We start from the raw sequence: 22,965 nt of genomic DNA on the forward strand, positions 1-22,965 counted from the left end.
TTTGGGGGAGAATGAAATGGAACAAGACGTAAGCACTTAACACTGTGCTGAGTGCAAAGTAAACCCTCAATCAGCTACCGGTATTTCTTTGCACTTGACCTCTTTATTGCTCTACGCTGAGGCAGAATGAAGCCAGCTAATGCCTTCTGAGGAACTTTCCATCTCCTCTGATCACACTTCATGGCCATTGTTGCTCAATAGTACAATTACAAAACCACTCGCCTGGCTGGTGTGGCTCAGTGCTTGAGCGTTGACCTATGACTCAGAAGGTCACGGTTCAATTCCTGGTCAGGGCATGTGCCCAAATTGCAGGCTTGATCTCTAGTGTGGGGCATGCAGGAGGCAGCCTGTCAATGATTCCTGTTTATCATTGATGTTTCTATCTCCCTCTCTGTCTCCCTTCCTCTCTGAAGTCAATATGTTATAGAAAACCGGAGAAGAACCAAGCAACGCTTAGAGAGATGGAGTTACATTTATTATTATTACACGCACGGGCCCAGAGGAAAATGTCTCTCAAGTTCTGGGCCCCATCACACAGTAAGTTTCTTGTATTTATACCTTTTTACCTTCTTTGTCTCCCAAACATGGGGTTTTTCCGGTTCCCTTTGCAAGTTTTTAAAGGGCCCTATGTGCTGGGGCTTTGAGATCTCAAGCAAAGGCTTGGCCTGGTGCCAGCACTGATAACTTCGTCTGGGGAAGGTTTAATGGCCTCTCTGATATGGGAGTAGTATTGTTTTCCTTATTATTTAAGCCAGCGAGCATTTACAGAAGTCAGAAATAGCAGGGTTAAAATTTCAAACAGCAGTTTTTATATAAAATATATCTAAAAAAACAAAAACCAACAAACCACAAAAGACAACCTCAGTAGGAAGGCGCTCAGGCAGATCTTTTATTCAAGCAGGGGAAATGAGGAACAGGAATAGGGAAGACATCAAGACCACACTCAACAGCGACAGGAAGGGCAGAGGGGATCACCAGCCTCGGGGCCTGTGGTCCAAAGCTCTGCTCTTCAACCTGAGCTATAAGACAGGAGAGAATGCATCCAGCCCTCTAACTGCAGAAAGCTTCGGTGTCTTTGGTGATGTGTGCCGGGCACTGAGCTAGATGTAGAGGGGGGTTGGTATGGGGGAATCTGGCCATGGAGGGCCCACTCAAAGTCCCTAGGACTAGACCGACGAGGAAACCAGGGGGTCCAGGGCAGTGTGGTGAGGACTGTGGCAGGGGCTGGGTGCTTTGGAGCAGAGAGGGAGGATGTCAGTCAAAGGTCCTCCTGAATCCCCTCCCTCTTCTGGATCTTCTTCGCCCACCTCTCTTCCTCTGCCCTCCTCCTTCCTGAAGTTTTCTCCAGCTCGACAACTCTTGCATCATGTTGCAGTTTTACTCAGACCCACACCCAGGAAAACACTCGCATTTGTCACAGTGATTATTTTGCACACGCTGGGGTTGTCTTCTCCATAGCATCTCCTCATTGCCAAGACCCAGATCTCTTGCTTTCTTTTTATCCCTCGTCGCAGCCTTGATGGACACATTGACCACTGTTCCCAAGTGCCCAACACAGAACCGGGCACGTAGTAGGAGGTGAGAAAAAGCTTGTTGGATAAACACATGACAACAATGAATCATAATGAAACAACTGGTGTAATTAACAGAGACCTCTTGAGAATAGAACCAACCCTTCCCTTTTGGAGAGTGGGGGTCCTTTTAGGTTTTGTTGTGCTTTGGGGATGAAAAGAAGGTGGGGGGGGGGACACATGGCCATAAATCAATGGTAAGTATTACAGTGCCCCCTGTTTCCATGTCTATTCCAAGCCTCAACGCAATTCTTGACTTTCACAGTCTGTCCTCTGAGCTTCTAAGGCACATAGTACATAGTTCTGATAACTATGGGTCATGAGTATTCTGGGAAAGTTTGGAGTTCTAATCTCCCATCGCACTGTCCCCATCAGAGCCCTTGACAGAGCCTCTGACAGGGTTGAGTTTGAGCAAATAAAGTCATCCCTCACGCACCCCTGTTATTGCCCCTGCGACATGCCAGTCTCCCTACCTGGACTCTGAATTCCTCCACCCAGATACCATGTCTTATTCATCTTTATACCCCCAGCGCCTCGCATGAGGCCCAGCCAAGAGCAGGCACAGCTGTGGGGGACAGTTTGCAGGTCCTCAGTAAGTTAATGGAATCGTTATAGGACCTGCCAATTCTATTCCTAGGTCATGCAATTGACAATAGGTGTTCACAAATGCTTATAATAGCATGATTCATAATAGCAAAAATATGGAAGCAAACCAAATGTTAAGTAAAGGCAGCCAGACACAAAAACCACCTATTGTGTGATTCCATTTAGAGGAAATATCCAGAGTAAGTAAATCCATAGAGACAAAAAGCAGATTAGTGGTGGCCAGGGGTTGGGGCAAGGGAGGAAAAGAGGGTGACTGCTTTGGGGGATGATAAAAAAGTTGGGAAATTAGAGCGTGGCAACAGTTGCACAACAACACTGTGAATGTATGAAAAGCCACTTTAAAATGGCTATGCCAGTAAATTTTATGTTGCATGTGTATTTCACCACAACAAAAAAACTTTTTTAAAAAAAGAGTAGGCACATATAACCATTTTCAAATAAGTTGGTTAATGTGAGGGACTTGGGAGCTGGGGTGGTTGGAAAAGTTGAAGGGAAGGTGGAGAGAGCGGAATTGAAAAGCAAATGTCTCCCAGTGCAATGCCTCACTCTAAGGGGCCCAGCTGCAGCCCCTCCACTCTCCTCCCAGCGCTGAAAAACCAAGTCCTTCTGGTGAGCAGAGAGGGACTGGGAAATGCTTACAGATTATGACTCAGCAATAGTCACTGTGAAAAAGTGCTGGCTGGTAATGGAACCAGTTTCGTTATCCTGAGTTGTTATAACAGATTTCCCCTCACCCCATGCTCCGTCATTACTGCCTCTGGAGTCACCCACTTTCCCACTCCGCCCACTCCTCCCACGGTGACCCTAGGAGGGTTTCTGGGAACCCCCTGGGCCTAGGAACCTCCAGGAAGTGACTTTGCTCAGGGTCATGGGACGTGACCACAGCGTTAGATGTGCGCTGAATAGGCTCTTGAGATCCTGCCCAAGGGCCTGTCCTCTCCACTGTCCTCTGTTCCTTTCCAGCTGTGTGACCTTGGGCCAGTCACTCAACCTCTCTGAGCTGCAGTTTCCTCACCTGGAAGTGGTAACATTCATGCCGTCCAGTTGCAGGGCTATTGCGATCAGTCACTGACATTGGTGTGCAGCCTGTCAGATGCCAGACACAGGTAAGAACCAGCTTGTTGTCAGAGCAGATTAAAGGGCCAGGCTTCAGATTCTCCGGCCAGGAGGCCATAGGCCACAGGCTTAACCACGCTAAGTTTTGGGCGCCTCCTGGGTAAGTGGGGACCGTAGCACCGTCATCAGAAGCTTGTGGTGAGGTTCGGATGAGGGGGCGCTTGGGAAGCAGCCAGCACAGAGCTGGAAGGAGGGAGCCGTAGGTAAATGACAAGTTTTGCAGCCAGCTCCATTTCCCTGTGTCACTGCTGGTCCTGGGGAAGGGACTGCGGGAAGAACGCCAGTCAGCACCGCCTCCCACACACCCTGGTTCCTGTCGGTCCCTGTCCTGTTGAGCAAGATTCCAGCTGGGCCTGTCGCAGACTCAGGCTCGGTGACTGCGCCCCCGCCGAGCTGAGCACCTCAGGCTGCAGATTGAGGGCCCGGCAGGGGGGGCAGGCAGCCCCACCAGCCTGCTGCCCTGGTCCCAGGCCTGGAGCTCGCTAGGCTCCTTTTGGCACCGTAGCCAGACGGCCTGAGAGTTAGGGTTCTCCATCTCCCATCCCTGCTCCAAGCTCTGAGTTCTTTTCTTGAGTGGTTCGCAATACTCAGAGTTGCTTTACACCCTATGGCCAACTCACTGTACAGAATTCTCCAGTCCTGGGAATTCTAGTAACGAGGCGGCTTGCTTTCCCCATTCTGAAGCGCGCACCCACCCATCAGTACTTACCGGCCCTGCTCAGGTCTGCTGGGAGGGGAGGGGAGAGGAGGGGTGTGCAGGCAGAGGAGTCTAGAAGGTACTAGGCTTCTGCGGACTCTGCGTGTGGGTCTAAGCAGGAAGCGCTGGGATTTCAGGAGGTTCTCAATGAAAGCTTTTTTGGTTGTGGTTGTTTGGTTTTTTCCTTTCCTTTCTTTTCTTTTTTTAAATTTTCTTTAATGAAGGGGAAATGGAGCCTCTTCAATCTTAACTGAAGGATCCTAGAATCTACCATTATGCCCCTGGATCTACTGAGAAAGGGGGAAATGAAATTCTTTGAAGGCCACTGGCTTTACACGAGAAAGGAAGCCCCGCAGAGCAGGAGTGAGGCGTGGTGTAGGCAAAGGTCAAAGCCCAAAAGGCAGCGCCTCGTGCACCACAGGACACAGGACGGGGCAGGGAGCCCCGAGCCTGGCGTGAAAAGAGGGCCTCCGTCGCTTCTCCCAGGCTGTGTGGCCTGGGGAAAGTCCCGCAGCCTCTCTGATCCTCAGTTTCTTGATCCATGAAATGAAAATGGTAATACCCACCCTGTTTACTGCGTTGTCAAAAGAACCACATGCAGTTTGTGAACAACCAGACAATGTGCACGTAATGAGTAGAATATGATTATATCAGTGTCGTGCTCAAAACGTTGGTTACTCTGGAAAGTTAATTGGTAGTAGGAAAGTCAGAATCAAAGAAAGTATAAAGGCCATCAGAGATTTAAAAATAGATTGATGAGATCATGATAATAGTAGAAGGCACTTTTGAGGGGAGGGTGCCCAGAAACAGAAGAGCTGGGACCTCAACAAGTGGGACTTCAACAAGGATCCTGGGTTTGATTCCGGTCAAGGGCACGTACCTTGGCTCGGGGCGGGGGGAGCCGTCAGGCCCCCATGGAGGAAGCTGGGGTTTGCTCACTGATGTGCTGAGTAATGGGGTTGGGGAACAGTCCATGATGTGAGTGCTTTCTGTGAGTCATTGTACCATCCATACCAAAGGTCACATGCAAAAGCCGGAGCCAGGAACAGGCATGCCAGCCGAGGCTAGGACTGTGTCCAAGAACCCGTGGAGAAGATGCGCTGGCCCAGGAGGGTGGTGAAATGAGTTGGACACTCCAGGCAAGTTCAGAGAAAGCCCAGCGAGCGGCCATGGAGGAGGTCAGAACGAGCACTCAGATGTCTGGGCAGAGGAGACTGCCAGCAAGCGTAAGGACCCAACCCGAGGATGGGGTTGGCGGCCAAAAAGAGCAAGAAGTTTGGAAGGAGCTGAAATCCATGGCAGGGCGGTGAGGATGCTACTCAGGATGCTGTTCAGCCCTGAAGGGAACCTGCCAGGTCCCTGGCATAGGGTCAGAGCTGCAGGGCAAAGGGAGGTTGATTCCCAGGAGTGAGACACCTGGATTGTGTCTTGGTCTTGCTCCTCCAGAGAGGAGTTAGGGATCCAGGCTCCGTGTGACCTGGAGCTATGTCTCATTTCTCTCTGTAGCCTTACTGCCCAGCACAGAGCCTGGTGTTCAGAGGGTACTCAGTCAGTGTGCTTTGGAATGAACCAACAAATGGATAGCAAATGAATACGGCCACGTTTAAAATACCAACATGTTTTGAACTTTATTTCTCTTTTTGGTGACTCTTGGCAGACTTGGCCTTCTTTCTAGTGCCGGATAGCTAATGTGGACAGCACCTCATTGTCCCTCCTGAGACCCCCTGGCCATTGACCACATCTTGGGTCTCCATCCCTTCTCTTTATATTGTGTATGTTCTCGAAATGACTGTGCTCCATTTAGTGGCTTGTTTCCATGACAACTTGTTCCTTCCTACCGTCTAGTTCCCAGGCATTGCCTACTGTACCTTACTCAGTTCCCAGCCTTGCTTACATCCTGTCCTGATACAGAATGTCTTCCATTAAGGGAACATCATCTTCTCAGAAATTAACTTTAAAAATGTAATTAAACAGATTATGGCATGTTGGGGTTTTTTTTCAACTAGAAGTAAAAAATTTCTCCACCACTTCCTTGCCAAGAAACACATTCCTTGTCAGCTGTTTTCATCAACTCTTTTCAAAACTTTTTTGTCTCCACACGTATTGGAAGCCAGCCTTTAGGAGAAGCATTTGGCTCCCAACATAATTTGGCTCTCAAACTTTCACCCACTCCCCTGGACTCCACCCCCTGCTGGCCACTGCCACGATCACAGTGCGGCAGTCTCACCTTCCATACTGAAGATCTGAACCATCTCCAAAAAGAGTCGTGACACACGACTCACTTTTATTTTACTGTCAGTTTTGTCAATCTCATCCGAATGTGCTTTTAGGGCTCCCAACGTGGTTTTCATCACGTTACTGAAGAAGGATCCGTCTGACCCATCCTTGGAACTCATCTTGCTCCACTCCTTGGGTGCGTCTTGACCACAGTCTCTTCCTCAGCAATAAAACTTGTGAGACTATTAGGAAAGTACTCAGAAAGGGCCAACAAATGCCGGTTGAGGGTCATCTCGTCTTTCTTCTCAAGATGGACATTCACATCAGCTGCCAGAACTCTCTACCATTCCCCTTGTGGCCAGCTGTGGATAGGCTTGTCTTTGCTCCAGCAACCAGACCTGTCCATCACTGAGGTCCTTCACCACCAACCACCCCTGCCTTCCAGTAAAGCCCCGCATTGGTCCAGGCATTTGGTATCGCTCACTTATAAGGCCTCTCATGACTCAATTCAGTGTACTGCTGTGTCCTGGCTAGATCCTTCCCTCAGTGCTCAGAGAGCTTCTACATAGCGACCATTTATTGTGGCTGAGGTGTAACGCCAAGTTCCTTAGAACAGCTTCCTTCTGACTGTGCATCAAAAATCCAATTTTGATTTATCCTGCCCTTCTCATGCCGGCATTTAGAGCTGACATGCACCAGAGGACATGGAAAGCTCATCCTATCTGTGCAGCTATACCATGACTAAAAAATATTTTCTAAAGAGTTAGTCTGGCCCTAGCCAGATTGGCTCAGTGGATAGAGCGTCAGCCTGCAGATCAAAGGGTCCTGGGTTTGATTCCAGTCAAGGCCATGTACCTTGGCTGCAGGCTCCTCACCAGACCGGGCCTTGGTCAGGGCTCATGCAGGAGGCAACCAATCGATGTGTTTCTCTCACATTAAAGTTTCTCTCTGTCTTTCCCTCTCTCTTCCACTCTTCCTAAAAAATCAATGGAAAAATATTCTCGGGTAAGGATTAACCAAAAAAAAAAAAGAGTTAGTCTGCATACTGTACATGGGGGGATTCGTGTGGGGGAAAGTCTTTGCTGGCCGTTCACTACACTGGGTTGAATTGTTTCACTCCAAAATTATGTTCAAGCCCTAGTCCTCAGTACCAGCAAAGGTGATCGTATTTGAAAAGAGGGTCTTTGCAAGTGTAATTAAGTTAAGATGAGTTCCTACTGGATTGGGGTGGGCCTAATCTAACCACTGCTGTTCTTACATGAAGAGAGAATATTGACACAGGAGAACGAAGCCTGGCATGTGAAGATGAAGGCAGAAGTTGGAGTTATGTTGCCATAAGCCACAGAAAGCAAAGGCTCGCCAGCCAGCACCAGAAGGGAGAAGAGACAAGGAAGGATTCTGCCCTAGAGACTTTGGAAGGAGCCCAGCCCTCCCGACACCTTGAATGCCGCTTCTAACCTTTACAGCCAAAGAACTTTGAGGCCCTGAGAGGTGAAGCTATGTAACCACTGTTCCAGGGCTAGCAAAGGGCAGAGCCAAACTCAGAATCCTGTCCTCTTTCCAAATGAGAAATCAAGAACTGGAAAAGTGGGAGCGCTTAGATCTAAGGAGGTAGGTTTTGTAGAACCCCACTTCATAGCTGGGAACGCACACGTTTCCCAAAGGAGAATGTATGGGGCCCAGGGTTCAACCTCTACTCTAGTTTTCAAAATTAATATTTGAATTCATCCTGAACATTTAAAGATTGGGCACGTTCCTATAAACACCTAGGTGCCTGGCTATTTCAGGAGAAGTCAGCTGATCTGTGAGAAAGTGAATAAAAGCTGCCCCCATTTCACGCTCAGGCTGGGCAGCCCCATCTACCTGGCCAGCTGCACAATTTATATGATCTACATGACCCCGTGGGCCCTGGAGTTTGCAACCCCGGGGAAGGGCAGAGGCCCTGAGCCTGGGGGTGAGAGTTGTAATGTCAGGGGGTGAAGAAGCCAACCAAGGAACCCCGAGACAAGCAGGGCTGGGGAGCCCAGGTCATGGAAACAAAAGTCTTGACCAAAAATTCAGGGACAGAGTTTCCATCTGTTTTCAGGTGAAGTGGCAGGATATGGAAACCGGAAAACAAAACAAAAAAGGGAAGGTGGGGGGGTGTCAACCCTCCAGTACTGCACAGTGGTGATGACTTAGGCAAAACATCTTCTTTCCTATTTTTAACTGGAGCACAGAAGCTGCGTCAGAGGACTGGCTGCTGACTCACCCAGCTGAGGCGCCTTTCTCTGAATTGCACAAATGCCATCGACACAGGCTGCAGAGCTTTGGAGAAGCAAAGACAGCGCCGCCTGCGCACAGGGCAGTCGTAGAGCGCTCTGAGTGGGAGCTCGGTGTTCTGGGCCACGGCTTTCTGGAAGTTGTCTAGGATCTCATGGTTGAATGATGCAGATGCTCAAAGGGAAATCATTTATCTGTTTGAGCTGAATTAGTAACCCCATGACACTGTTGCCCTCTAAAGCTTAGCGAGGACTGGTTTCCAGTGTGATGACTTGGAGAATTGAGACAATTTTCAGCAAGACTATTTTCTAGTTGTATACATATCCCCGCACCGGAGAGTAGACATTTTATTGGAGAAAAGGAATCAGATCCGAGAACAAAGGGTTCTGAATGCTTTATGGGCAAGAAGCACATTGTGACAATGGCGGGACTTGAGTGTCAGCAGAGACCACGGCGGTCAAAGCAGGCAGCCCTCCCCACGTTGCTAGGGGGAAATGGAGCTGTTTCGGTTGCATGCGGCCCTGCTCCAGCCCCCGGGGCCTCACCGCTTCAGTGTGCCCCTGACTGCCAGCTGCCAGCCGCTGCATCTCTTTGCCTGGGGACTTTTTCAGAACCGAGGAAAGCCAGATGTGCCACGGAATGAACACCACCCAGAGGCAGCAGCAGCCCACCATCAGCAACTGGCAGGAGTTGCTGTGTAAATACCCCAGCCCCCACCCTAGGCTTGGGTTCCACAATGGTTGAGCAGAGAGCAGGCTGCTGGCTTTGGTAGGCAACTATCTCCTTGCAAGTTAATGATATAATAATGTTGTTTTGTGTTCAGTGTGTGTGTGTGTCACATAGTTTACATATCTATATAAAAGGTATATACTGTCTACATAATACTATATGTGTATATGTATGCATACTAAATCATGTAAATGTGATGTGTATGTTTATGTATGTATATTACTTTCTATTTATGAAAAGTGATACGGTTTTTCCATTTACAATGATGTTATAAAGTTGCCTTTTAGAATGAACTTGTGTAGTAAAAATGCTGAGTCGATTACAAGAACATATGGGTAAATGGTAGAGCATGACCTATGCCAAGATGGTAAGAAATCGTGGCGCTCTGTAGGAATGACTTGCGTGGCTCCTGCTTTGTTTTGCAAAACCTCAGGTGCCCCAGGAACTGCCCAGGTGGACAGGAAGGAAGGTAGCCTTCAGGGCCCCCACCTGTCTCAAACAGGGCAGCTGTGTTTTTACTGGATGGGAATTGGTGATGTAAAGAGTGAATTGGCCCGGCCGATGTGGCTCAGTGGTTGAGCATTGACCTATGAACCAGGAGGTCACAGTTCAATTCCCAGTCAGGGCACATGCCAGGGTTGCAGGCTCTGTCCCCAGTAGGGGGCATGCAGGAGGCGCAATTGATGATGCTCTGTCATCATTGATGTTTCTTTCTCTCTCTCTCCCTCTTCTTTCCTCTCTGAAATCAATAAAAATATATATTAAAGAGTGGATTGGAGGAAGGGGGTCTACAGCTAAAAAGAATAATAGATAATCAGTTTGAAAAATTCAAATGGGGTCCAACAGTCAATTGATCAAAAAATGGAGGCCCAGGGAGTTTAAATGACATCTCCAGGTTCCCACTCAGAGGTTGTGAGAGAGCCAGGACACAGTGCCATTTACAAGACTCTCGGCCATGCAGGACTTGGTGAAGCCTTGGAGGATGGGAGGGAGTCCATGGGAGGGAGTGGACAGGGAAAGAAGGTGAGAAGTGCTTTATGATTGAGCAGGGCCAGGAGAGCAAAAGTGTGAAGTGGAATGCAGATGACCCTCCTGGGGGTCAGGTGGAGAGGAAAAGAGAGGAATTAGGTGGGGAAATAGATGGGAGGGGAGTGGGGAATGTGACTTCACCAGGATGTGTGGGTCCAGATCTCTGAGCTGGGAAATGACAGGTGAAAACCTCGCTCTGGGAGGCAGCATAATAGAGAGTAACTATTTTCAAATGTCGCTCCCAGAACACACTGTGCATAAGTTACTTATCCTGTTGGTGCCTCAGTTTCTTCATCTTATAACAGCAATAACATCAGAACTCCCTTCATGAGGTTTTGGTAAAGATTAATGGAAATAATACACCAAAAACAGTGGCGGGTACCCAGTAAGGGCTCAATACATATGTAACAGCTATTAAGATGTTTTCTATGAAGGACTGAATTGTGTTGAGAGAAGGAAGTGCCTCGGCTTAGCTAGTTAGTAGCAGAGCCAGAATTAGATGCCCGTTCTTCTCAGTTCTAATTCAACACTCTTTTCTCTTATTGCACCATGTTTGAAAACAATGCATTCTTGTTTTCTTGTTTGTATTATTAGCATTTCCACCTGCAAGTCATAGCATGCTTATCTCAGTGCAGACATACTCCCACCATGGTTTCCTGTGGGAAAAACAATTTGGATCTATTTCTTTCCCTCCCTAATTAATATGTCACAGTTAGAGTGAGCACACTGCTCACTTTAAAAAGGCAAGACTTTTTCATTTTCAGGTCTTCAGCCTCTGACACCGCAGCCGGACTTTTAACAGTATGAAATTACCTATGACCATAGAATTTAATAAGGATTCTGATTGTTTTTGTGTCTGTAGAGAAAATAACATTTATTTTGATGAAAATGTTATCTTTTCCTTTTTTCATCTAATAAATCATTCTTATGGCCCAAGAATTTCTGTTGTTCTTTATGATTCATTGATCAACAACGAAAGAACAAACAAATCAAATGCTGAAACAAATCAAATAACAGACCAGTCTCCCAGAATGCAGTCTCCCAAAGACTAAGAGATGGTGTCTTCCTCAGGGATTCTGTAACCCAGCTCCTTCCTCTTTACAGATGAAAAATTAAGGTGAGAAAAGTGAAGTGACGTTTTTTACAAAGTCATCCAGCTGGTTGGTGGTACAGAGGGATTTTGAACCCATTTCTTTTCTGACTTTGAATGGATTTCTAAAAAGTCTTCCTCTATTATTAGGCAGGCCAATCCAGGTTGACACTTGTTTTTCCAAAGAAAGTTTTATTGATACACAGTCATGTTCATTAATTTCCTTGTTGTCTATGGTTGTGTTCTCACTACAGTGGAAGAGGTGAGTTCTTACAACAGAGACCCCATGGCTGCAAAGCCTGAAATATTTATTATCCATCAATTCACAGAAAATGTTTGCCAATCCCTGGTGTGTATCAAGCCTGATTGAAATATGATTTTCCCCCCTTGTTTTTGTACTTTTTGTTAAGAGTTAAAGAAAGTGAGGTTGGGCAGGGAACAATGGGAAAAGAAGAAGAAGAAAGAGCTTCCCTAGCCAGTTTGACTCAGTGGATAGAGCGTCAGCCTGTGGACTCAAGGGTCCTGTGTTCAATTCCGGTGAAGGGCACATGCCCGGGTTGTGGGCTCAATCCCCAATAGGGGGCATGCAGGAGGCAGCCAATTAATGATTCTCTTTCATCATTGATGTTTCTATTTTTCTATCCCTTCTTCTCTGAAATCATTAAAAATATATTTTAAAAAAACAATTGACTTTGAAGGTCTTTGTCACTATTACTGACTTTGGGTGGGAAAGCTAGTTCTTACTCCCTTAGGATGAGATATGTTTATTTTTTTTCTATCTCAGGTGAATTAAAACAAAAATACATAATGTGTGAAGATACCAACATATTCCATATTATAATTAGGATTGATTAGGTTCTAACAGAGAAAACAGCAGGTATAAAATCTAAAAAAAAGGAAAGACAAGGTTTAACATCTTGAGTAGAATACTAAAAGAGATCTATTACTATGAAGGCATCTGGAATGACTGCATCTTATTGTCAGAGAGAAGCACAACTAGAACAAAGATGGAGTCGATGAGGGCATCAGAATGACATCTGGAAGACCCTGAACAAATGCAGCCACCGCGTGGGGATTCATGAGATGAGAAATAGTGGCTTAGACTTTAATGCAATATCCTTTTCTAAGCCGTTACAATTAGAGGTGAAAAGGGAGCTCTATTTAATTACCTTGGGCAGTATCTTTCTGCCTCCATAAGATTAACAAAGCATATTTCACAATAGATGTCTCAAGAAATTTAACTTAACCATTCATTTAAATCTGCAGTGGATAAGCTGCAATTAAATAAGCATTTTATCTCCCAAGTTAGACTGGTCCTAATAAGCGAGTCTACATCTTGTTTTCAAGTTCAAAATTGCCTTTTGTGACAGCACCTCCTTGCTGCTCGTCCTTCCGATGGGGCAAGCACTTTGGCGTAAGGGCAAGCTGGCCTAACATGAGGACAGCAGGACAGAAGTCTCCAGAAGTCTCGTGAACCCTTCCAAGGCACAGTTAGAAACAAGAGAGATTATGCTACATCAGAACAGTGGTTATAATTTAAAGGAAATTAATACCCCTTTACCACCCCTCATAGGAAAGAGGTGTAACCTGGGCATTCATAGTAGGCGAGGTTCCATAAAGGCATGGCCTGCCCAGAGCTTTTGGAATTTACCAAAAGCTACTATATGTTGTCATGTACTGTCTGAGCATCTATCTGTCTTCCTGACTAGATTGGAAACATGCCAAAGGCAGGGACCGTGGTTGAGCGTATGGGTATCACCAACACCTTCTCTGTGCCCCGTTCAAATGTTCGCTGTCGATGTTGGTGATGTTGTTCAGTAGGTAAGTTAGTTAATTTGTAGAATTTAGAAAGGCAAAAGCATCCAGTTTCCTCACAAAATTGAGCAGTTGATTGTTTGTCTCAGTTAATGTGGGGAAGGTCCCTCCTCTCTAGGAGGAATAAATACAACATGAGTACAAAAATCCATACAGTGTGTCTGTTTATTAATATGTACATTTGTTTGTTTAGAAAACACAATAAAACATCAGAATATTTGAATAAGCCAAAAATGTAAATGCATATTCACCTTCTCTGATCCTGTTTTGGTTCAAACTTATGCCAATGACTCAGCATTTACTAGAGTCTGGGCTGTAGGGCTGGTCCTGAGAGATGACAATAGTTATTCCTGGGAAACCTGTTCCATGGCTCAGTAATTGGGGGAAATCCTCAGTGAAACAGTTTAAAATAAAGCCCTTAAAGTTTCTGAATTATGCCAACATACTTTATGAATCGTCAAGGTTAGAAGACAGATGGTATGGATTTAGGAACATCACGCAACTCCTTTTATGGAACAACTAAGGGACTAGTGTCCTGAGGAACACACTTTGGAAAATGCTGAGTCAGACACATTTCTAGTGTAGGCTCCTCCTGTTAGAGAAATTTGAAGACCTAAATCGAAAGACCTGCAGTTCTGTACAACTTCCTGGGATGTTGGTTCTCCATCTGGCTGGCCCGTTAGAATCCCCAGGAGCTTTAAGCATGACCGTGCCCAGGCCCCACCCCAGGCCAGCTCAGTCAGGGTCTCTGAGGGCGAGATTTCTGATCTATTAAACAGGGTTGTCATGAAACCTAAATGAGATCGTATGTGTCAAATGCCTACTCAAGGACCTGAAACAAAGTTTGGTCTTAAATATATATATAAATAATCTGGGGATAGTGTCAAATTCCAATTAAGAAATGTTGAAGACACAAAAAAAGAAAATCATAATTTGGCCATCGTAGTTTTGCATCTCTGGATGCCAAAGTCAGAGTGGAAAGGTATGATGAGGAACAGGATGTTTGCATGGCCTCAAAGTATTTCCCCACCATATACTGATTGGACGAGACTAAGGAACCACGGCAACTAAATGCGATGTGTGAGCCTGGACTGAATTAAGAACCAGAAGGGATATTAATGGGACAGTTGGTAAAAAAAATTCAATAAAGTCTATACATCATACATTTTTCAATGTTATTTACTTGGTTTTGATCATTGTATCATGGTTATAAGATGTTAATATTTGGGGATGATGGGTGGAGGATAAATGGAACTCTACTATTTTGTGAGTTGGAAAATTTTTCAGAATGAAAATTACAGGGAAAAAATTTAATGTTTATTTCTTCTCTATTCTGGGACTTTAGAGATACTCAACTCAATATTCCAGGAGGTTTTTCTCCTTCCTAGGTATTTAGAGTAGAGGGGAAATGGGCCCCTGTACCACAGAGTATTTATTGAGTACAGTGGAAAAGAGGCCCAATGTGAATTTTAACATTTTATAGGATTTTGATAAATGTGGTCCCCAAATAAATGTGGCTAGAGGACTTGGTAGAAGAGGAAAACAAACAAACAAAAAAACAGGAAAGGAGGCAGTAAGTGCAGAGGTGGTGATGAGAAGCAGTGAGGAGCTGCTGGAGATGGGTTGGGAAACAGTCCTTGAATAAGGGGGGTAGCGGGGAGAGAGGCAGTTGTGGGGGTAGGGAATAGCTATGAATGCTAATGAGAAGGGCTGAGCAGGTACAGAAAAGATGAGATGTTACTGGCATTATATATGTATGTTCTCCTTAGCATTTGCTTGTGAGCCTGCAGTAGAGATGTTGATTATTTTGTTTGTTTGTTTTTCTTTGAATATTACTCTATGCTGAGATTTATCCTCAAAGGCATTAGAAAAAACATGACCTAACGGTCCTAACCATTTACCTGGTAGACCTATGGCCCTTATGAAGAAAGGTAGTTTGCCCCCCAAACCCAGACCCCTGAGGGACTAGGCCATACAGATCTCTGACGCTAGGCATGAGCAGTGACCACAGTTAGGGACCCAAGAGCTGCTGGGGAAGTGTGGCCTCGGCCTACCGTGGGGGCCTCTCATGGGTTGCTTTCACCTGCAGCATCCACTTGTTTCTTTCTAATCACTTTCAGGACCGGAAGCCAGAAATGAATCTGAAGAGACAAAAAGGTGGATGAATGAGCATTAGAGTTGCTTCAAGTGCCTCTGACATAAACACCTCATTGTGGGGCTCCTGGTGTCAGGAAAAATTGCAGAAGACTTTGACATGGCCAGGAAAACTTATCCTTGTGGGTTTCCTGCATCTTTCATCATCTGTGAGCTTTTTCCTCTTGTGTACATTGTAGATAGCTGATAGCAACAATGCAAATAACTGATTCTTGTCCTGGACCTGCAAATACATCTTATCTTGCAGAGTACAATTGGTCCTCCCATCGCCCTTGGGGAAGAAATCAGTTTCGCATCTCTGAAGCAAATCCCATTTTGGTATTTCTGATGGCCTGTATATGTGTGTGCTTTGAATTGGTTGGAATTTTTTTACTGTTTCCTCTTTAATTAACAACTTTAAAAAATCTTTGACAAGCGCTTATTTTATATGTATATGAAAGTCATTAAGTTACCATATATGTATATAAACATACATGTATATCATATATATATATATATATATATATATATATATAAAAATTCTGGAGAATGAGCAAATTTTTTTTAGTTTACCAAGCTGTAGTAGATATTTCCCTCTATGTTATTTATTTTTCCTTGACCTAGTAAAGTAACATCTTGTTAGGCATTGTTCTTTAATAGCTATTACAAAGGGCCATCCCAATAGTCTCTCTACAGTATGACTAAACATACTCACTTGAAATCAGTGTTTTGAGGACATCTTGTAGAATCCTCTAGACCAGCATTTAAAAATCACAAAACTAGGAGCCTTAGCCATGTGTATCTGTTAATTTCTCTCCCCCATATCCCCCTCTTCCTCTGGTGTCCCATCTATTGTTGAGACTATAACCCTAATGTGAAGTTGAAGAGTGCTTTGAAATTCTATTTTGCCCTTCAAACTCAAAATTTCCTTCCTTACAGGTATACCCTCATCTTGGCCTTACCTTTGTAAAGTACAGATTCAGCTGCCTTTTTTCTTCTCCTACTGGCTGCTTTGATCTTTTCTTCAGTAGCTTTGCATGCAGGTACTGGATGCGTTCCCTCTGCACGCTTGGGTAGAAGGATGCTGACACCAGGATTTTAAGTTGCATCAGGAAGGAGGACAACAGTCCTAGCACCACTAGTATCACAAGAATAATACTGAGAGGAACCCAGGTTTTAGACAGAAGGAGCTTTGGTTTAGGGATGCAGTTGGGTTCAAACAGAGATACATTAAAGGGGGAGTCATGGATGATGTTTTGAGTTCCTTGCTCCTGAAAGGAAAGAATAAAATCATCAAGATCCATGCCATTTCATACTCATTCCTTGTCTTTCTCGCTGCTGCCCTGCAACACATATCATTTGTCTTAAAATAGGAAGCTTTGGCAGAAGGAGCTGCCATGGTTCCTTTTGTGTGCTGGCATTGGAGAAAGGTGAAGGGGTGGGCTTTATCTGTAGCTACTGCAGCGTTTTCCAAAGTGGGTTTGTGGAAATATAGGTTTCCTTGAAAGAGGGTATTAAATAAGTTAGACTACTTGTCCCTTCTTTGGAGCGTCACGATGCCCATAAGACTGTTGAAGGCTCTGAGCAGAAGGCGGAGAAATCTGTTTAACTTCAGCCAGCAGTTATCCTAACATAGGTGATCGCATAACCGTTTCTATGGAGCACCTGTGTCTACACCTAGGGGCATGTGGGACTAATGAAAGATGGTTTTAGCTCAGCTGGGGGTGAAGGTTTTTGGAGTGTAGCCCCTTATGACCCAGTCATACCCTCCCCATCAGACCACAAGGTCACAAAGCTGCAGAGGCATTAAATGATGTCCTAAGTCAACATTCCAGAGCTTGGGGGCAGGGGAGCTTATTCTTAGTGTAATAATACCAAGAATAGGTTTTACTGAAAGTGGCTCTAAAACCCTATTTTTAGAGGTCTCAAAATAGGACGTTTTCTTATTTCTTGGATGCTCAGGAGGGGTGCATGCCTTCCTGCTTGACGGCCAGAGAACGAATCAGTTACCTTCTGCAAAATGACTCGAGGGCAGGAGATGACATTGAGTGACCCAGCCAAGCCACCCGCAGGAGAAGCGGGCGCTGATTCAGCGCTTCCTTTTCTCTGACCCGAGAAAGTCATTTAATCTCTCGGTGGATTTGTTTTCTAATTTGGTGAAACGGGAATTAATGGACCAGATCCTGTCCGTGAATAAACTACTCCCAGTGTAAACTAAGCACCTTAGGGAGGGAGCATTAACCTAACAGACTGAAGTACTTAGTCAGTGATTATCACCCCTGCACCCCAGAGTCCTGGGGCCAGGAGGAGGGAAATGACTTCTCAGAAAGAGCCCCACCACGCCCAGAGAACACCAGGCCCCTTGACCTACTCTAATACTTGGGTAGAACCTGGAAATCCCAAACCAGGCACCTCCATACAAATGTGAAGTGAAATCAGTAATTTCCCCAGCGCTGTGGCTAAGCAATGAAAGGTATTTGTGTTGCCGCTCCCTTTCTCTTATTAAGATAGTTTGCCTACAATTAAATGGAGGGATTTCAATCTCCAGAGCAAAGGCGTGCACTCTTTTTAAAGCTATTGAAGAAACAAGCACATCGATTGAGTCCGTGATGAGAAATCCTGCAATAAGAAAGCAGCGGGTGTTCGCTCTGGGGAGAAGTTATTTCGTCTAGGAATCTAAGCGGAGGCTTTGCCGTTGGGAGTCAGAGCTTCATAAAGATTGAGTCAACGTTTTTGCACAGGGTTGGTGGAGGGTAATATGGGAGACAAATGAACTCTCTCAAAATCCTGAGCAATAGACTAAATGGTACCCCAATGCTTTAAAATGTGTTTACCTCTCTTAAGTAAACAATTTGCCAAGACAGCACTGAGTAATGGACAGAGAACCTACTCTGGCATCAGATAGTCCTGAAAAGTTCATCTAGACCAGCGGTTCTCAACCTGTGGGTCGTGACCCCTTTGGCGGTCAAACGACCCTTTCACAGGGGTCGCCTAAGACCATCCTGCATATCAGATATTTACATTACGATTCATAACAGTAGCAACATTACAGTTATGAAGTAGCAACAAAAATAATTTTATGGTTGGGTCACAACATGAGGAACTGTATTTAAAGGGCCAGAAGGTTGAGAACCACTGGCTTAGACAAATGCTACACACATAGTAGGTGCTCAATGAGCAGCAACTATGGCTATTTTTTTTTACCATGCCCACCCATCCAGCTAGCTCAGTTCAGGTCATTTCCTATCCTTCTTCTTTCTCCTCCCCCCACCCCCCATGTTTCTTCTTTATCTAAAATTGTATGAAAGTGGGAGAGACATATTAGCAAAACCTTGAGCTGATATCTCTCTTCCTGCTTGACTTCTTTTTTGCAAACCTGAGGCAATGGGGGGACCAGGAGCCTCCAAGGGCTTCCTGGGGTAAGGGCAGGGCACTGCCAGTCTCAGGAAGGTGGTGGCAGCATAGTGTCCCAGGCACCACAGGAGAAGGTCTGTGGGCAGCAGCCTCGTCCTCACATCTGGTCCAGCGCCCATGTCCTGCTGCCACTGTGAGTGGACCTGGTGGCCTCCCCAACCAGGACCTGAGCCCCTCCATGGCAGACATCAGGGTCTAGAAATCTTTGCATCCCCAGGACCCAACACCCAAGAATGTGTTTGTGAGAACATTGTCCTTGGAAAGCTTCTGGGCCATTTTTCAAAGGTAGAACTTGGATATGTCCCCACCCCCACTCCCACCCCCTTCTGTCTAAAATGGTGAGAATTCACAAAACAGGCATGGGTGTTGACTGAGAGAGAAATAAATGAGAGATAAGGAAAAAGATAAAGGGGGAGAGGGAGAACTGAGAGGAGTGTCTCAGTGGTTGAGTGTCGACCTATGAACCAGGAGGACACGGTTCGATCCCAGGTCAGGGGACATGCCCGGGTTGTGAACTCAGTCCCTGGTTGAGGGCGTGCAAGAGGCAGCCAATCCATGATTCTCATCATTGATGTCTCTATCTCTCTCTCCCTCTCCCTTCCTCTCTGAAATCAATAAAAATATTTTTAAAAAATATAAAGAGAAACAGGAAGCAAACGGAAGGGGAAGGGAGGGCAGAGGCTCTGACTAGCCACCCCCAGGACCAAGCCTGTCTGAAAAGCTCCATTATCCACTCTGCTGCAGATTTCTGGAGCAGCAGGGTTCTCGTAATTAACTCGATTCTTCAGGGGATGCAGAGTGTTCAGAGTAATCAACTTTGAGAAGCAGCCCAGGGTGAGGAGAGGCAGGAGCCTGGACGGCCCTGCTGAGCCAGAAGTAAAGGGGCGGGAAAGTGTGGGTGCAGAAGGAGGATCCCAGCCCAGAGAGAGATATGGAAAGTGGGGCTTCAAAGAAGGGTTTGCAGGTGACCCCCCCTAAGATTTCCCTAGCACCCAGCACATGTGGAAGCAGCTGTTTAGGCTAGTGTACTCCCCCCCAGCGTGAATCTCCTCTCTCTCTCTCTCTCTCTCTCTCTCTCACACACACACACACACACACACACACACGCTACGCAAGCACATGAACACACACGCACACAATAGACACGTGCATGTCCCACCTAGCCTCGCTTCACAATCTCTGGGTTATAGAAAAGTAAGACAAGTGTCTGACAACATGCAGATCCTCTGAAATGACTCCACTGAGAAACCTGTGTTTCAATGTGCGGCCTATGGACCACCTACTTTAAAATCCACATGAAGTGCTTATTAAAAGTGCTCCCTTGTTTAAAACTGCATCTCTGTCAACTGAGGCCTAAGGCGCTGCATTCACCCCAGGAAATTCTTCTGTTGTTGTTGTTAATCCTCTCCCCCAGGATATTTTCCCATTGATTTTTAGAGTGGAAGGGAGGGGGAGAGACAGAGAGAGAGAAACATCGATGTGAGAGAGACACATCAATTGGTTGCCTTTCACACATGCCCCGACTGGGGCCGGGGATTGAGCCTGCAACCCAGGCGTGCACCCTTGGGTGCAATAGAACCCAGGACCCTTCAGACCGAGGGCCGATGCTCTGTCCACTGAGCCAAACTGGCTGGGGCACTCCAGGAAATTCTTTTTTTTAAATGTATTTTTTATTGTTGATAATATTACAGATCCCAGGAAATTCTTAACACACTCAAGGTTGAAGCCACTGGCCTAAGCTGCCTAAAAAAGAAAAGTGTAGGAGGTTCCTTTTGTTTGTTTGTTTTTCTAGATACTAGCAGCAGCTGTATTTCTGGTTAGCGGCCCTTTTTCAATGACCTTCCTCTTTAAAAAAAAAAAAAATTATTGATTTTTTACAGAGAGGAAGGGAAAGGGATAGAGAGTTAGAAACATCGATGAGAGAGAAACATTGACCAGCTGCCTCCTGCACACTCCCTACTGGGGATGTGCCCACAACCAAGGTACATGCCCTTGACCAGAATCGAACCTGGGACCTTTCAGTCCGCAGGCCGACGCTCTATCCACTGAACCAAATTGGTTAGGGCTGACCTTCCTCTTAAACACGACACTGATGCATTAGGATCCCTCCTATGATTGAGAAGGACTCAGGCTGCCATGAAAAGGCGGTCTCATTCAGAGAAGGCACGTGCAGTCTGCATGCACAGCGAGTCTGCGGAGAGAGGAAGGCAGGCCCTAAATCTGACCTGTCCGGTTCATGCCAGGAATCAACTTCGTGTTTCACCAGAGACCCCTCTTCCCACATTTCAGTGTCTGCTGACTATCGGAGGCTGAAAATGGCCCCCCAATGACCTAAGATTCTAATCCCCAAATCTGTAAATGTGGTTTATTTGGGGGACGGGGAACTCTGCAGATGTGATCCCGTTAAGGACCTTGAGATGGAGAAATTACGCTGGATTGTCCTGGTGACCCTCCTGCAATCACATGCGTCCTTTGAGAGGGAGGCAGAGGGAGAGAAGGCGATGTGAAGACAGATGGAGTGGTGCAGCCACAAGCCAAGGAATGCCAACGGCCACCAGAAACCGGAAGAAGCAAAGAGTGGAATCTCCCTTAGAAGCTGAAGGGTGTGTGCTCTGCCAAAGCAGCTGATTTCAGCCCGGGACGCTGATTTCAGACTTCTGGTCCCCAGAAGAAGAAGAGAAGAAATCTGTGTTGTTTTAGCCACTCACTTAGTGGGATTTGTTACAGCAGCCACAGGAAACTAACACAGTGGCCCAACATGTTCAGAATGATATACTCTAACACAGGGACTTCAATTTACCCAACATCCAATGGGCTCCTTCTCCGTGCGAGGCACTGTACCAGGCGCCGGAGACCCAGAGGTGGGGAGACACTGCCCTGCCTTGTGAGGTTCGTGACCATTTTCAAACGGCCCAGCAAAGAGCCAGGATACCCCCACCAATGCCTGGGAGCGCCTACCTCCCTGTGCAGTTTCAAGTGAACCTCCAGCGATGGCAAGTTTTGAAAGTGTCTGCTCACTGAGAAAATGAGCCGATACAGCAGGAAGTCGACGGCTGCAAACAGCACCCAGAGGTAGAGATGGGTAAGTATCGGGAGGAAAAACAGCCCCAGGTTCTTCCTTTCTTTAGGCGTCAGTCCGAAAGACGGGATGACAACGTACTTCTTCCTTTCCTTCTTACTCAGCGGGAGGACGCAGGGCCTCTGTTGATGCCTCTCCCCCTCATCGAACCGAACAAATTGTCTGGTGATGTAGATGTTTTCAAACTTCCGGCCACAGGGGTCCAGAAACCGCTTCATGAAGAGGCCAGTGCCGAGAAGCACCAGCAAGAGCCCCGCGAGGGCCAGTAGCTGCCGTCCCAGGGAGGACAACACCTCGGCTGCCGTCACCATCTGGTACAAGACCCCCACGACTTGGCCTTTGGTGTCATTTAGCTGTGCCTCCAGGGCTTGGCTGGGACTGAAAAGAGAGACTGCCAGAGTCTGGTTCCAAGACACGAGGCCATCAAATAGACCCAGGTGAGTGGCAAGGCCGTAAATCCACTGGATGGCTTCAATGTACCGCTGCAAAAGTGGCAGGTGAACGGAAAAGCTCTTGGCCCTTATGTTGCAAGTCATGCTGTCCAGGAGCCCTTTAAAGTTGTGGAAGATATTTCCCACGTGTCCAAAGATGACTATCCCCGTGCCGGCGGCAATCAGGGCGTTCCTGCCTTCACGCAGGCCACAGGAGAGGAAGAAGAGGGCCACGAAACACCTCCCGTGCTTGGAGCAGCACAGCAGAACCCAGGCGATCGCCCAGGAGATGGTGAAGACTAGGAACGAGGACAGGAACCAGGAGAAGGCCACCGAGAGGAGGCCCACCGAACTGAGAGCAACAAAAGAGCAAATTCCCAGATGTTGGAGGACGTCCATCCATCCAGGGCTTCTTGGAGACACATACATCCCCCAAAGACGTAGGAGGAGATGGGTGCCTGAGTTCCAGACCCCCATGCTCGCTGTGTCCCTGGAAATGAAAAAGAGACCGGGGTCAGATGTTGCTTTTGAACGTCCTCTGTCACCTTGTGAAGGGCATGGGGGCAAGGCCATAATCCTTTACCCTTCTTGGTCCCCGCAGCCTTTGCAATGTGACTTTCCAGGTTCTCCCATCAAGAGATGAGAGAAATAGCCCAGTTGGCCTGGCTCAGTGGATGGAGCACTGACCTATGAACCAGGAGGTCACGGTTTGATTCCCGGTCAGGGCTCGTGCCCGGGTTGCGGGCTTGATTCCCAGTGTGGGCGTGCAGGAGGCA

General features: G+C 46.6%; 1 protein-coding gene across 1 annotated transcript; it reads right to left on the minus strand.

The window, feature by feature from the left end:
• Window positions 1–15,248: 15,248 nt before the first annotated feature.
• DCSTAMP (dendrocyte expressed seven transmembrane protein) lies at window positions 15,249–22,666 on the minus strand. Its single transcript, XM_070392640.1, has 2 exons — window positions 21,840–22,666; window positions 15,249–15,273 (listed from the first exon to the last, which is right to left on the minus strand). The coding sequence occupies exons 1-2, from the start codon at window positions 22,664–22,666 to the stop codon at window positions 15,249–15,251; spliced, it is 852 nt and encodes a 283-aa protein (XP_070248741.1).
• Between the last annotated feature and the right edge of the window lie 299 nt (window positions 22,667–22,965).

This window comes from Myotis yumanensis, unplaced genomic scaffold (genome assembly GCF_028538775.1).
Source record: "Myotis yumanensis isolate MYYU_CA2020_CCGP unplaced genomic scaffold, mMyoYum1.0.hap1 SCAF_15, whole genome shotgun sequence".
Taxonomy (NCBI): domain Eukaryota; kingdom Metazoa; phylum Chordata; class Mammalia; order Chiroptera; family Vespertilionidae; genus Myotis; species Myotis yumanensis.

Coding starts and splice junctions, on each gene's coding strand:
- DCSTAMP (XM_070392640.1), bottom strand. CDS start 22,666: ATGGGGGTCTGGAACTCAGGCACCCATCTCCTCCTACGTCTTTGGGGG. Junction 15,274..21,839: donor AGTAAGAAGGAAAGGAAGAA/GTACGTTGTCAT, acceptor TTGTCTCTTCAG/ATTCATTTCTGGCTTCCGGT.